Here is a 14167-nt window from a genome sequence, read left to right on the forward strand (position 1 = left end):
GTCTGGCGTGGGCGGGGGCTTCAAGACAAAAGTGGTGTTTTCATCTGCCGCCACGATTGCCCTGCCTACTTTTTTTAAAAGTGTTAATATGGCCGACAGAACCTTTTACAAAATCCACAATGCGGCACAATAATTTCAAAAACACATTAAGTTTGCTTTGTTTTTTTCCTGCATCAATAATTATTACTCACTGCAGACTTCATGAGAGCCAACAAAACATAATAAAACATCACATACTGTACAATTTCTGCTGTAACTAGGAAGCCGACTGCTACGATGTTCATTTATTCCCATTTAGATGACCAAGAAGAGCGTCTTTTTTGTGTACTTCTGGCCATTTTCGGGTCTGAAATGGCCGCCATAGTGTACCAACTTGTAGGATTACCTACTCTGGGTTCTTCTGTCCAGGTGAGATGCATGATTTATTATTTAAAATAAACTTATAGAGAGCAAGGAAACGAGGAAAACTTTGCTAATGCCGGTCAGCAGGGTTAGGGTCATGGAGCTCTGTGCACGTACGCCATGGTGTCTGGCGTGGGCGGCGGCTTCAAAACAAAAGTGGTGTTTTCAACTGCCACGATAGCCCCGCCTACTTTTTTTTAAAAAGAGTTAATATAACCGACGATCACGCTCAAATGATCGTAGAAGCCAAAAACAGACTCATTGTGCAGTCCTTGTTTACATCACACACAGGCTTTTACAATACAGTTTTAACCTTTTTCATCGTTTAAAAAACATGACCTTCATGACAGAACCTTTTACAAAATGCGGCGCAATAAATAAGTTTTGCTTTTTTCCCTGCATCAATGATTATTACTCACTGCACGACTTCATGCGAGCCAACAAACATAATAAATCATCACCTACTGTACAATGTCGGCTGTCATTGGGTTTCCGACAGCTAGATTGTTCATATATTCCCATTTTGATGAAGAATGATCCTTGCAAAAAAAGCTTCCTTTCGTGTTATTCTGTCCATTTTCGGGTCCGAAATGGCTGTCAAAGTGTACCAACTTGTTGGATTACCTACTCAGGGTTCTTCTGTCCAGGTGAGACGCATGATTTACGATCTAGAATCAACTTAAAGCGAGCAAGGAAAGGAGGAAAACTTTGTTAATGCTGGTCGGCGAGGTTAGGGTCATGGAGCTCTGTGCACGTACGCCATGGTGTCTGGCGTGGGCGGGGGCTTCAAGACAAAAGTGGTGTTTTCATCTGCCGCCACGATTGCCCTGCCTACTTTTTTAAAAGTGTGAATATGGCCGACAGAACCTTTTACAAAATCCACAATGCGGCACAATAATTTCGAAAACACATTAAGTTAGCTTTTTTTTTTTTTCCTGCATCAATAATTATTACTCACTGCAGACTTCATTAGAGCCAACAAAACATAATAAAACATCACTTACTGTACAATGTCTGCTATAATCAGGATGCCGACTGCTAGGATGTTCATATTTCCCATTTAGATGACAAAGAAAAGCGTCTTTTTGTGTTATTCTGGACATTTTCGGGTCCGAAATGGCCAACAAAGGGTACCAACTTGTAGGATTACCTACTCAGGGTTCTTCTGTCCCGGTGACACACATGATTTACGATCTAGAATCAACTTAAAGCGAGTAAAGAAAGGAGGAAAACTTTGTTATTGCTGGTTAGCGGGGTTAGGGTCATGGAGCTCTGTGCTCGTACGCCATGGTGTCTGGCGTGGGCTTCAAGACAAAAGTGGTGTTTTCATCTGCCGCCACGATAGCCCCGCCTACTTTTTTAAAAGTGTTAATATGGCCGACAGAACCTTTTACAAAATCCACAATGCGGCACAATAATTTCGAAAACACATTAAGTTTGCTTTTTTTTTCCTGCATCAATAATTATTACTCCGTAATTGCCGTCAAAGTTTACCAACATGTAGGATTACCAACTCAGGGTTCTTCTGTCCAGGTGAGACGCATGATTTACAATCCAGAATAAATTTACAGGGAGCAAGGAAAAGGAGGAAAACTCTGTTAATGCCGGTCGGCGGGGTGAGGGTTATGGAGCTCTGTGCACGTACGCCATGGTGTCTGGCGTGGGCGGGAGCTTCAAGACAAAGCGCTGACCTTCATGACAGAACCTTTTACAAGCTCAAAAATAACTTCTACAAAATCCACAATGCGGTGCAATAAATTCAAAAACACATCACAAGTTTTACTTTGTTTCTGCATCAATGATTATTACTCACTGCACACTTCATGCGAGCCAGCAAACATAATAAAGCATCACTTACTGTACAATGTCTGCTGTCAATGTGATGCCGACTGCTAAGATGTTCATATATTCAATAACTCAATAACTTAGATTTATATCACGCTTTTCTAAACATTCAAAGCGCTCACAGAGAAGTGGGACTCAACATTCATTCACACCTGGTGGTGGTAAGCTACATCAGTAGCCACAGCTGCCCTGGGGTAGACTGACGGAAGCGTGGCTGCCAGTTTGCGCCTACGGCCCCTCCAACCACCACCTATCATTCATTCATCATTCATTCACCAGTGTGAGCGGCACCGGGGGATAAGGTTGAAATGTCCTGCCCAAGGACACAACAGCAGCGATTTTTTGGATGTCAATAGGTGGGAAGCGAACCTGCAACCCTCAGGTTTCTGGCCGGCCGCTCTACCCACTATGCCATTTAGATAAAGAATGATCTCCGCAAAGAAAAGCGTCTTTTCATGTTATTCCGGCCATTTTCGGGTCCGAAATGGCCGTGAAAGTGTACCAACTTGTAGGATTACCTACTCGGGGTTATTCTGTCCAGGTGAGAGGCATGATTTATGATCTGGAATCAAAAGACAGTGAGCAAGGAAACGAGGAAGCAGCAGACCACTCGATGTAAACATCGGGACATACAGTATGGTAGTGATCACAGCGCCGCTATAATTAGTCCGCCTGCGTTAGCGCTCGTAATAACAACATCATTAATACTTAATTAATATACAAGTCGCAAAATGTAAATAGTGCATTGTCGGTGCTTTTTGAATGGTTATTTATCCGATTTTATGGGCAGAATGGAGGAGTTCATACGCAGAGGTGTGGACTCGAGTCATGAATTTGATGGAGACGTTGGGTGGGAGAGTCAACCAGGGTGAGGGGGGGTGGTGGGGCTGTGACTTTCCTGAAGTCCATGATCATCTCCACTGTTTTCTGTGCGTTCAGCTCCAGGTTGTTGAGGCTGCACCAGGACGCCAGCCGGTCCACCTCACTCCCGATGAGAGTAGTGTCGCTCGCAAACTTGAGCAGCTTTATGGACTGGTGACTGGAGGTGCAGCAGTTTGCGTACCGGTAGAAGAGCCAGGGGGAAAGTACCAGTGTTCGTGGTTCGACTATCCGAGACTATCTTCCCCAGCCGCACGTGCTGTCTTCGGTCTGTCAGGAATTCATTGATCCAACTGCAGAGGGAGTTGGGCACGCTGAGCTGGCAGAGCTTGTCTCGTAGCAGTCCAGGGAGGAGGGTGTTGAAGGCAGAGCTGAAGTCCACAAACAACATCCGGGCGTAGGGATCCTGGGGAGTCCAGATGCTCCAGGACTGCATCATCCACAGACCTGTTGGCTCTGTAGGCGAACTGCAGGACTTCACTGGTTTTGGGGGTTTTGTAAAATGCGTGTCACAGTACTTCACCATGCAAAACGTTCACTAACTTAGCGTGCCAATCAGGGTGAGGGGGTATGGTGGGGCTGTGACTTTTCTGAAGTCCATGATCATCTCCACTGTTTTCTGGGCGTTCATCTCCAGGTTGTTGATGCTGCACCAGGACGCCAACCGGTCCACCTTTCTCCCGTAGGCGGACTCGTCGCCATCCGAGATGAGCCCGATGAGGGTAGTGTCATCCGCAAACTTGAACAGCTTCACGGACTGGTCACTGGAGGTGCAGCAGTTTATGTACCGGGAGAAGAGCAAGGGGGAAAGTACACAGCCCTGAGGAGTACCAGTGTTCGTGGTTTGACTGTCCGAGACCATCTTCCCCAGCCGCACGTGCTGTCTTCGGTCTTTCAGGAATTATTTTATCCAACTGCAGAGGGAGTTGGGCACACTGAGCTCGCAGAGCTTGTCTCGTAGCAGTCCAGGGAAGATGGTGTTTAAGGCAGACCTGAAGTCCACAAACAAGATCCGGGCGTAGGGATCCTGGGGCGTCCAGATGCTCCAGGATGAAGTGGAGGGACGGGTTCACTGCATCATCCAGAGACCTGTTGGCTCTGTAGGCGAACTGCATTGGGTCCAGGAGGAGGGCGGTGGTGATGTCCTTGAGGTGGGGCAGGACTTCACTGGTTTTGGGGGTTTGGTACTTCACCACGCAAAAGTGTTCCCTAACTTAGCGTGCCAGGTAGCAGGCGAGCAGAAGCCGACAGTGCAGTCCGTCCACATCATGACTCGTCATCACAGAATGCTGCAGTCAGCTGGTGAACCAGCCCTGACATCTCCCAGGTGGGGTGTCAGCGCCAACGTCAAGTGGTTGGCGGCTCGGGGGTTGAGGACAGCAAAAAAAAAAAAGTGCCGACCGAGCCGATTAGCGGATTGCAGTCAGCAAATGTCACACCCTATGCTAAGTCACGTTATTTCCACGCAGGCTCTCAGCTGGACACCAGACGGCAGAACACCGACGGGCTGCCGCCGAGGCGCCATGTCCGCCCCCGCCCCAGCCACTCGGAGGACTGGATCAGGCTCGCGCCGGTAAGCCACAGCACCAATCCTTCTTCTCATACCTCTGACCTGATGTGTACACAACCACCCCTTCATGGAGGGCAACTTTGTAGGAAAACAAAAGGCTTCGCTACACGGCCTTTACAAGTTTATAGGCTAATTGAATGAAACTTGACCAGGATTAGGTTTTTATCCATTTCTAAACTGATGATTGAGGGAACCCCTCATGAAACAGTTCTGTAGAGATGAAGTAGTCTTGTGATTTTTTCCCCCCACACACGGGACAAATTATTAAGCGTTGGCCGGTCCGCGGATACAAAAAGGTTGGGGGCCACTGACCTAGAAGGATGTTAAAATTGTATGTTAGCGTGTAGCCTACGTATATGCTAGTGTTGCTAACCTAAAAAGGATGTTAAAATTGTATGTTAGCATGTAGCTCACATATATGCTCGTGTTGCTAACCTAACAAGGACAATAAAATTGTATGTTAGCATGTAGCTCGCATATATGCTAGGGTTGCTAACCTAAAAAGGATGTTAAACTTGTATGTTAGCATATAGCTCACGTATATGCTAGTGTTGCTAACCTAAAAAGGATGTTAAAATTGTATGTTAGCATGTAGCTCACGTATGTTATTGTTACTAACCTAAAAAGGATGTTAAAATTGTATGTCAGCATGTAGTTCACATATATGATAGTGTTGCTAACCTAGAAGAATGTTAAAATGGTATGTTAGCATGTAGCTCACATGTATGCTAGTGTTACTAACCTATAAGGATGTTAAATTTGTATGTTAGCATGTAGCTCACATATATGCTAGTGTTGCTAACCTAACAAGGACATTAAAATTGTATGTTAACATGTAGCTCGCATATATGCTAGGGTTGCTCACCTAAAAGGATGTTAAAATTGTATGTTAGCATGTAGCTCACGTATATGCTAGTGTTACTAACCTAAAAAGGATGTTAAAATTGTATGTTAGCATGTAGCTCACGTATGTTATTGTTACTAACCTAAAAAGGATGTTAAAATTGTATGTTAGCATGTAGCTCACATATATGATAGTGTTGGTAACCTAGAAGGATGTTAAAATTGTATGTTAGCATATTGCTCACATATATGCTAGTGTTGTTAACCTGGGATGATGTTAAAATTGTATGTTAGCATGCAGCTTACATGGATGCTAGTGTTGCTGACCTAGCAGGATGTTAAAATTGTATGTTAGCATGTAGCTCACATATATGCTAGTGTTGCTAACCAGGAATGATGTTAAAATTGTATGTTAGCATGTGGCTCAAATATATGATAGTGTTGCTAACCTAGAAGGATGTTAAAATTGTATGTTAGCATGTAGCTAACATATATGCTACTGTTGATAACCTGGAAAGATGTTAAAATTGTATGTTAACATGTAGCTTACATGAATGTTAGTGTTGCTGACCTAGAAGGATGTTAAAATTGTATGTTAGCATGTAGCTCACATATATGCTAGTGTTGCTAACCAGGAATTATGTTAAAATTGTATGTTAGCATGTAGCTCACATGTATGCTAGTGTTGCTAACCTGGAAGGATGTTAAAATTGTATGTTAGCATATAGCTCACGTATATGCTAGTGTTGCTAACCTAAAAAGGATGTTAAAATTGTATGTTAGCATGTAGCTCACGTATGTTATTGTTACTAACCTAAAAAGGATGTTAAAATTGTATGTTAGCATGTAGTTCACATATATGATAGTGTTGCTAACCTAGAAGAATGTTAAAATTGTATGTTAGCATGTAGCTCACATGTATGCTAGTGTTGCTAACCTATAAGGATGTTAAAATTGTATGTTAGCATGTAGCTCACGTATATGCTAGTGTTGCTGACCTAAAAAGGATGTTAAAATTGTGTGTTAGCATGTTGCTCACATATATGCTAGTGTTACTAACCTAAAAAAGGATGTTAAAATTGTAAACATGTAGCTCACATATATGCTAGTGTTGCTAACCTAACAAGGACATTAAAAGTGTATGTTAGCATGTAGCTCACATATATGATAGTGTTGCTAACCTAAAAGAATGTTAAAATTGTATGTTAGCATGTAGCTCACATATATGTTAGTGTTGCTAACCTAGAAGGATGTTGAAATTGTATGTTAGCATGTAGCTCACGTATATGCTAGTGTTGCTAACCTAAAAAGGTTGTTAAAATGGTATGTTAGCATGTAGCTCACATATATGCTAGTGTTGCTAACCTAACAAGGACGTTAAAATTGTATGTTAGCATGTAGCTCACATGTATGCTAGTGTTGCTAACCACGAAGGATGTTAAAATTGTATGTTAGCATGTAGCTCACGTACGTGCTAGTGTTGCTAACCTAAAAAGGATGTTAAAATTGTATGTTAGCATGTAGCTCACATATATGCTAGTGTTGCTAACCTAACAAGGACATTAAAATTGTATGTTAGCACATAGCTCACAAATATGATAGTGTTGCTAACCTAGAAGAATGTTAAAATTGTATGTTAGCATGTAGCTCACATATATGCTAGTGTTGCTAACCTGGAATGATGTTAAAATTGTATGTTAGCATGTAGCTTACATGTATGCTTGTGTTGCTAACCTAGAAGGATGTTAAAATTGTATGTTAGCATGTAGCTCACGTATATGCTAATGTTGCTAGCCTAAAAAGGATGTTAAAATTGTATGTTAGCATGTAGCTCACATATATGCTACTGTTGCTAACCTAAAAAGGATGTAAAAATTGTATGTTAGCATGTAGCTCACCTACATGATAGTGTTGCTAACCTAGAAGGATGTTAAAATTGTATGTTAGCATATTGCTCACATATATGCTAGTGTTGCTAACTTGGAATGATGTTAAAATTGTATGTTAGCATTTAGCTCACATATATGCTAGTGTTGCTAACGTAGGATGTTAAAATTGTATGTTGGCATGTAGCTCACATATATACCAGTGTTGCTAATCTAGCATGACGTTAAAATGTAATGTTAGCATGTAGGTCACAAATATTCGAGTGTTGTAACCTAGCCTGACGTTAAAATGTAATTTTGGCACGTAGCCCACATTGTTATACTAGTGTTGCTAACAAAAAGTAATGGTAAAATGTAATGTTAGCCTGTGAGTCAAAAATATTCGAATGTTGTAACCTCGCATTAAGTTAAAATGTATTTTTAGCATGTAGCTCACATTGTTATGCTAATGTTGCTAACTAAGAGTAATGTTCGAATGTAATGTTAGCATGTAGCTCATATTGTTATGCTAGCGTTGCGAACAAAAATTAACGGTAAAATATAATGTTAGCCTCTAGCTCACAAATATTCGAGTGTTGTAAAATAGCATGATGTTAAAATGTCATTTTCGCATGTAGCTCTAATTGTTATGCTTTTGTTCCTAACAAAAATTAACGGTTAAATGTAATGTTAGCCTGTAGCTCACAAATATTCGAGTGTTGTAACCTAGCATGACGTTAACATTTTAGCATGTAGCTCAAATTGTTATACTAGTGTTGCTAACTAAGCGTAATGTTCGAATCTAATGTTAGCCTGTAGGTCACAAATATTCGAGTGTTGTAATCTAGCATGACATTAAAATTTTAGCATGTAGCTCACATTGTTATGCTAGTGTTGCTATCTAAACGTAATGTTCGAATGTAATGTTAGCCTGTAGGTCACAAATATTCGAGTGTTGTAACCTAGCATTAAGTTGAAATTTAATATTAGCATGTAGCTCAAGTTGTTATCTTAATGTTGCTAACTAAGACTAATGTTCGAATGAATTGTTAGCACGTAGGTCACAATTATTCGAGTGTTGTGACCTGGCATGATGTTGAAATGTAATTTTAGCATGTAGCTCACATTGTTATGCTAGTGTTGCTAACTAATAGTAACGGTAAAATGTAATGTTAGCCTGTAGGTCACAAATATTCGAGTGTTTTAACCTAGCATGACGTTAAAATGTAATTTTAGCATGTAGCTCACATTGTTATGATTTTGTTGCTAACAAAAATAAACGGTAAAATATAATGTTAGCCTGTAGCTCACAAATATTCGAGTGTTGTAACCTAGCATGACGTTAAAATGTAATTTTAGCATGTAGCTCACATTGTTATGCTAATGTTGCTAACTAAGAGTAATGTTCGAATGTAATGTTAGCATGTAGCTCACATTGTTATGCTAGTGTTGCGAACAAAAATTAACGGTAAAATATAATGTTAACCTGTAGCTCACAAATATTCGAGTGTTGTAAAATAGCATGGCGTTAAAATCTCATTTTCGCATGTAGCTCACATTATGCTTTTGTTGCTAACAAAAATTAACGGTAAAATATGTTAGCCTGTAGCTCACAAATATTCGAGTGTCGTGACCTAGCATGACGTTAAAATGTCATTTTAGCATGTAGCTCACATTGTTATGCTAGTGTTGCCAACTAAGCGTAATGTTCGAATGTAATGTTAGCCCGTAGGTCACAAATATTCGAGTGTTGTAACCTAGCATGACGTTAAAATTTTAGCATGTAGCTCATGTTGTTATGCTAGTGTTGCTAACTTAGCGTAATGTTCGAATGTAATGTTAGCCTGTAGGTCACAAATATTCGAGTGTTGTAACCTAGCATGACGTCAAAATTTTAGCATGTAGCTCACATTGTTATGCTAGTGTTGCTAACTAAGCGTAATGTTCGAATGTAATGTTAGCCTGTAGGTCACAAATATTCGAGTGTTTTAACCTAGCATAACTTAAAATGTCATTTTAGCATGTAGCTCACATTGTTATGCTAGTGTTGCTAACTAAGAGAAATCTTGAAATGTCATTTTAGCATGTAGGTCACAAATATTTGAGTGTTGTAACCTAGCATGACGTTAAAATGTCATTTTAGCATGAAGCTCACGTTGTTACGCTAATGTTGCTAACTAAGAGTAAAGTTCGAATGCAAGGTTAGCATGTAGCTCACAAATATTCGAATGTTGTGACCTAGCATGATGTTAAAATTGAATTTTAGCATGTAGCTCACATTGTTATGCTAGTGTTGCTAACTAAGAGTAATGTTCGAATGCAATGTTAGCCTGTAGCTCACAAATATTCAAGTGTTATAAAATAGCATGATGTTAAAATTTTAGCATGTAGCTCACATTGTCATGCTAGTGTTGCTAACTAAGAGTTATGTTCAAATGTAATGTTAGCCTGTAGGTCACAAATATTCGAGTGTTTTAACCTAGCATAACTTAAAATGTAATTTTCGCATGTAGCTCACATTGTTATGCTAGTGTTGCTAACTAAGAGTAATCTTGAAATGTAATGTTAGCATGTAGGTCAGAAATATTTGAGTGTTGTAACCTAGCATGACGTTAAAATGTAATTTTAGCATGTAGCTCACGTTGTTATGCTAATGTTGCTAACTAAAAGTAATGTTCGAATGTAATGTTAGCCTGTAGGTCACAAATATTCGAGTGTTGTAATCTAGCATGACGTTAAAATTTTAGCATGTAGCTCACATTGTTATGCTAGTGTTGCTATCTAAACGTAATGTTCGAATGTAATGTTAGCCTGTAGGTCACAAATATTCGAGTGTTGTAACCTAGCATTAAGTTGAAATTTAATATTAGCATGTAGCTCAAGTTGTTATCTTAATGTTGCTAACTAAGACTAATGTTCGAATGAATTGTTAGCACGTAGGTCACAATTATTCGAGTGTTGTGACCTAGCATGATGTTGAAATGTAATTTTAGCATGTAGCTCACATTGTTATGCTAGTGTTGCTAACTAATAGTAACGGTAAAATGTAATGTTAGCCTGTAGGTCACAAATATTCGAGTGTTTTAACCTAGCATGACGTTAAAATGTAATTTTAGCATGTAGCTCACATTGTTATGCTTTTGTTGCTAACAAAAATAAACGGTAAAATATAATGTTAGCCTGTAGCTCACAAATATTCGAGTGTAGTAACCTAGCATGACGTTAAAATGTCATTTTAGCATGTAGCTCACATTGTTATGCTAATGTTGCTAACTAAGAGTAATGTTCGAATGTAATGTTAGCATGTAGCTCACATTGTTATGCTAGTGTTGCGAACAAAAATTAACGGTAAAATATAATGTTAACCTGTAGCTCACAAATATTCGAGTGTTGTAAAATAGCATGGCGTTAAAATCTCATTTTCGCATGTAGCTCACATTATGCTTTTGTTGCTAACAAAAATTAACGGTAAAATATGTTAGCCTGTAGCTCACAAATATTCGAGTGTTGTGACCTAGCATGACGTTAAAATGTCATTTTAGCATGTAGCTCACATTGTTATGCTAGTGTTGCTAACTAAGCGTAATGTTCGAATGTAATGTTAGCCCGTAGGTCACAAATATTCGAGTGTTGTAACCTAGCATGACGTTAAAATTTTAGCATGTAGCTCATGTTGTTATGCTAGTGTTGCTAACTTAGCGTAATGTTCGAATGTAATGTTAGCCTGTAGGTCACAAATATTCGAGTGTTGTAACCTAGCATGACGTCAAAATTTTAGCATGTAGCTCACATTGTTATGCTAGTGTTGCTAACTAAGCGTAATGTTCGAATGTAATGTTAGCCTGTAGGTCACAAATATTCGAGTGTTTTAACCTAGCATAACTTAAAATGTCATTTTAGCATGTAGCTCACATTGTTATGCTAGTGTTGCTAACTAAGAGAAATCTTGAAATGTCATTTTAGCATGTGGGTCACAAATATTTGAGTGTTGTAACCTAGCATGACGTTAAAATGTCATTTTAGCATGAAGCTCACGTTGTTACGCTAATGTTGCTAACTAAGAGTAAAGTTCGAATGCAAGGTTAGCATGTAGCTCACAAATATTCGAATGTTGTGACCTAGCATGATGTTAAAATTGAATTTTAGCATGTAGCTCACATTGTTATGCTAGTGTTGCTAACTAAGAGTAATGTTCGAATGCAATGTTAGCCTGTAGCTCACAAATATTCAAGTGTTGTAAAATAGCATGATGTTAAAATTTTAGCATGTAGCTCACATTGTTATGCTAGTGTTGCTAACTAAGAGTTATGTTCAAATGTAATTTTAGCCTGTAGGTCACAAATATTCGAGTGTTTTAACCTAGCATAACTTAAAATGTAATTTTTGCATGTAGCTCACATTGTTATGCTAGTGTTGCTAACTAAGAGTAATCTTGAAATGTAATGTTAGCATGTAGGTCAGAAATATTTGAGTGTTGTAACCTAGCATGATGTTAAAATGTAATTTTAGCATGTAGCTCACGTTGTTATGCTAATGTTGCTAACTAAAAGTAATGTTCGAATGTAATGTTAGCACCTAGCTCACAAATATTCGAGTGTTGTGACCTATCATGATGTTAAGATTTAATTTTAGCATGTAGCTCACATTGTTATGCTAGTGTTGCTAACTAAGCGTAATGTTCGAATGTAATGTTAGCCTGTAGGTTACAAATATTGGAGTGTTGTAACCTAGCATGACGCTAAAATTTTTGCATGTAGCTCACATTGTTATGCTAGTGCTGCTAACTAAGCGTAATGTTCGAATGTAATGTTAGCCTGTAGGTCACAAATATTCGAGTGTTGTAACCTAGCATGACATTAAAATTTTAGCATGTAGCTCATATTGTTATGCTAGTGTTGCTAACTAAACGTAATGTTCGAATGTAATGTTAGCATGTAGCTCACAAATATTCGAGTGTTGAAACCTAGCATGATGTTAAAATTTTAGCATGTAGCTCACATTGTTATGCTAGTGTTGCTAACTAAGTGTAATGTTCGAATGTAATGTTAGCCTGTAGCTCACAAATATTTGAATGTTGTAACCTAGCATGATGTTAAAATTTTAGCATGTAGCTCACATTGTTATGCTAGTCTTGCTAACTAAACGTAATGTTCGAATGTAATGTTAGCCTGTAGGTCACAAATATTTGAGTGTTGTAACCTAGCATTAAGTTAAAATGTAATATTAGCATGTAGCTCACGTTGTTATGCTAATGTTGCTAACAAAAATTAATGGTAAAGTGTAATGTTAGCATGTAGCTCACAAATATTGGAGTGTTGTAACCTAGCATGACGTTAAAACGTAATTTTAGCATGTAACTCACGTTGTTATGCTAGCGTTGCTAACTTTAGCATCACTATTCTTATTTTCTCATCTATTTTGCACGACTCGAGAGTTGATATTAGCTTCATCAGAGGATTAGCGCATGCTGACTCGGCGTTCTGTCCATGCCGCGACTTTGTCCGACGTATCATGGCTTGAACGACACGACGAAGAGCGCCGGCGCCGTGGCAATGGGTCTCTCGGGTCCAGCTCTGGTCTGGTCCTCTCTCTCTCCTCCCTCAGATTCAACCCCCTGCGTAGTAGTTTTAACTTGCACTTACAGATGTAGCGACCAACTGTAGTTACTGACAGTGGTTTTCTGAAGTGTTCCTGAGACCATGTGGTGATATCCTTCACGCAGATGTCGGTTTTTGATGCAGTACCGCCTGAAGGTTTCAAGGCGGTCTCTCAGGGTCTAGCTCTGGTCTGGTCCTCTCTCTCTCCTCCCTCAGATTCAACCCCCTGAAGGCGCTGCAGGCCAAACGTCGCTCGCAGCAAACGCCGGCCCCCTCCTGCGCGTCCTCGCCGGCGCCGACCGCCATGCCGCCGGTGGCCATTCCGGTGCCGGCGCCACCCGCGTGAGCCCCCCCCGCCCCCCTTACTCTCACAGTAGCGCATGCTACTACACGTGCTGCCACGCTGACCTGGGATCAGGGTTTCCCCCCTCAGGCCCGTGCACCATTGGATCCATCGAATTCTGAATCATGATTAAACTAAAAAAATTAATAAATAAATAAATTCCTGCAAGAACGACGATGAGGGAAACCTTGAGTCGCTCCCTGTAGATCTTCCTCAGGTAGATCTGCACTTCAGAGCGTAAAAGCATGTCTACAATGCTTGCTTTTTTTAATTTTATTTTTATTTTTTAAACTGTGATCACCTGTACGCAGCGGTAAGTTGACTTGTTGCTAGGCAGACTTCCACCCAGCCGCCACATCTGGCACGTTGTGTAATTCCTAAATAAAAACAAAATACAATGACTTGTGGACTCGTCAGACCCACAGAACACTTTTCCACTTTGCATCAGACCATCATAGATTTTCTCGGGCCCAGCGAAGCCGGCGGCGTTTCCGGGTGTTGTTGATAAATGGCTTTCGCTTTTACCTTGTCTCCATTGTGGTGTTTTTATGCTTCATAATGCGCCACACATTGTAACACGTGGCTTGGCGTTGTCTTGCTGAAATAAGCAGGGGCGTCCGTGAAAAAAGACGTTGCCTGGACGGCTCCAAAACCTGTATGTACCTTTCAGCAGTAGTGGTGCCTTCACAGATGTGTAAGTTACCCATGCCTTGGACACTAATGCACCCCCACACCATCACAGATGCTGGCTTTTCAACTTTGCGCCTGGAACAATCCTGTTGGTTCTTTCCCTCTTTCTTAAGGAGGAAAAGACGTCCACAAT

General features: G+C 40.2%; 1 protein-coding gene across 3 annotated transcripts in view; it reads left to right on the top strand.

Annotated features, from left to right (window-relative positions):
* The window catches only part of snphb (syntaphilin b), a 46586-nt gene that overhangs the window by 1739 nt on the left and 30680 nt on the right, over positions 1-14167 (top strand). For 2 of the 3 annotated variants that reach the window (XM_061902720.1, XM_061902721.1), the window contains exon 2: positions 4596-4699. In XM_061902720.1, the coding sequence (XP_061758704.1) occupies positions 4650-4699 (50 nt within the window). In that variant the 5' untranslated portion in view covers positions 4596-4649. Of the gene's footprint in view, positions 1-4595; positions 4700-13217; positions 13344-14167 lie in introns of all 3 variants that reach the window. The other variant, XM_061902719.1, reaches the window with a different exon arrangement.

This window comes from Nerophis ophidion, linkage group LG06, assembly GCF_033978795.1.
Source record: "Nerophis ophidion isolate RoL-2023_Sa linkage group LG06, RoL_Noph_v1.0, whole genome shotgun sequence".
Classification (NCBI taxonomy): Eukaryota; Metazoa; Chordata; class Actinopteri; order Syngnathiformes; family Syngnathidae; genus Nerophis; species Nerophis ophidion.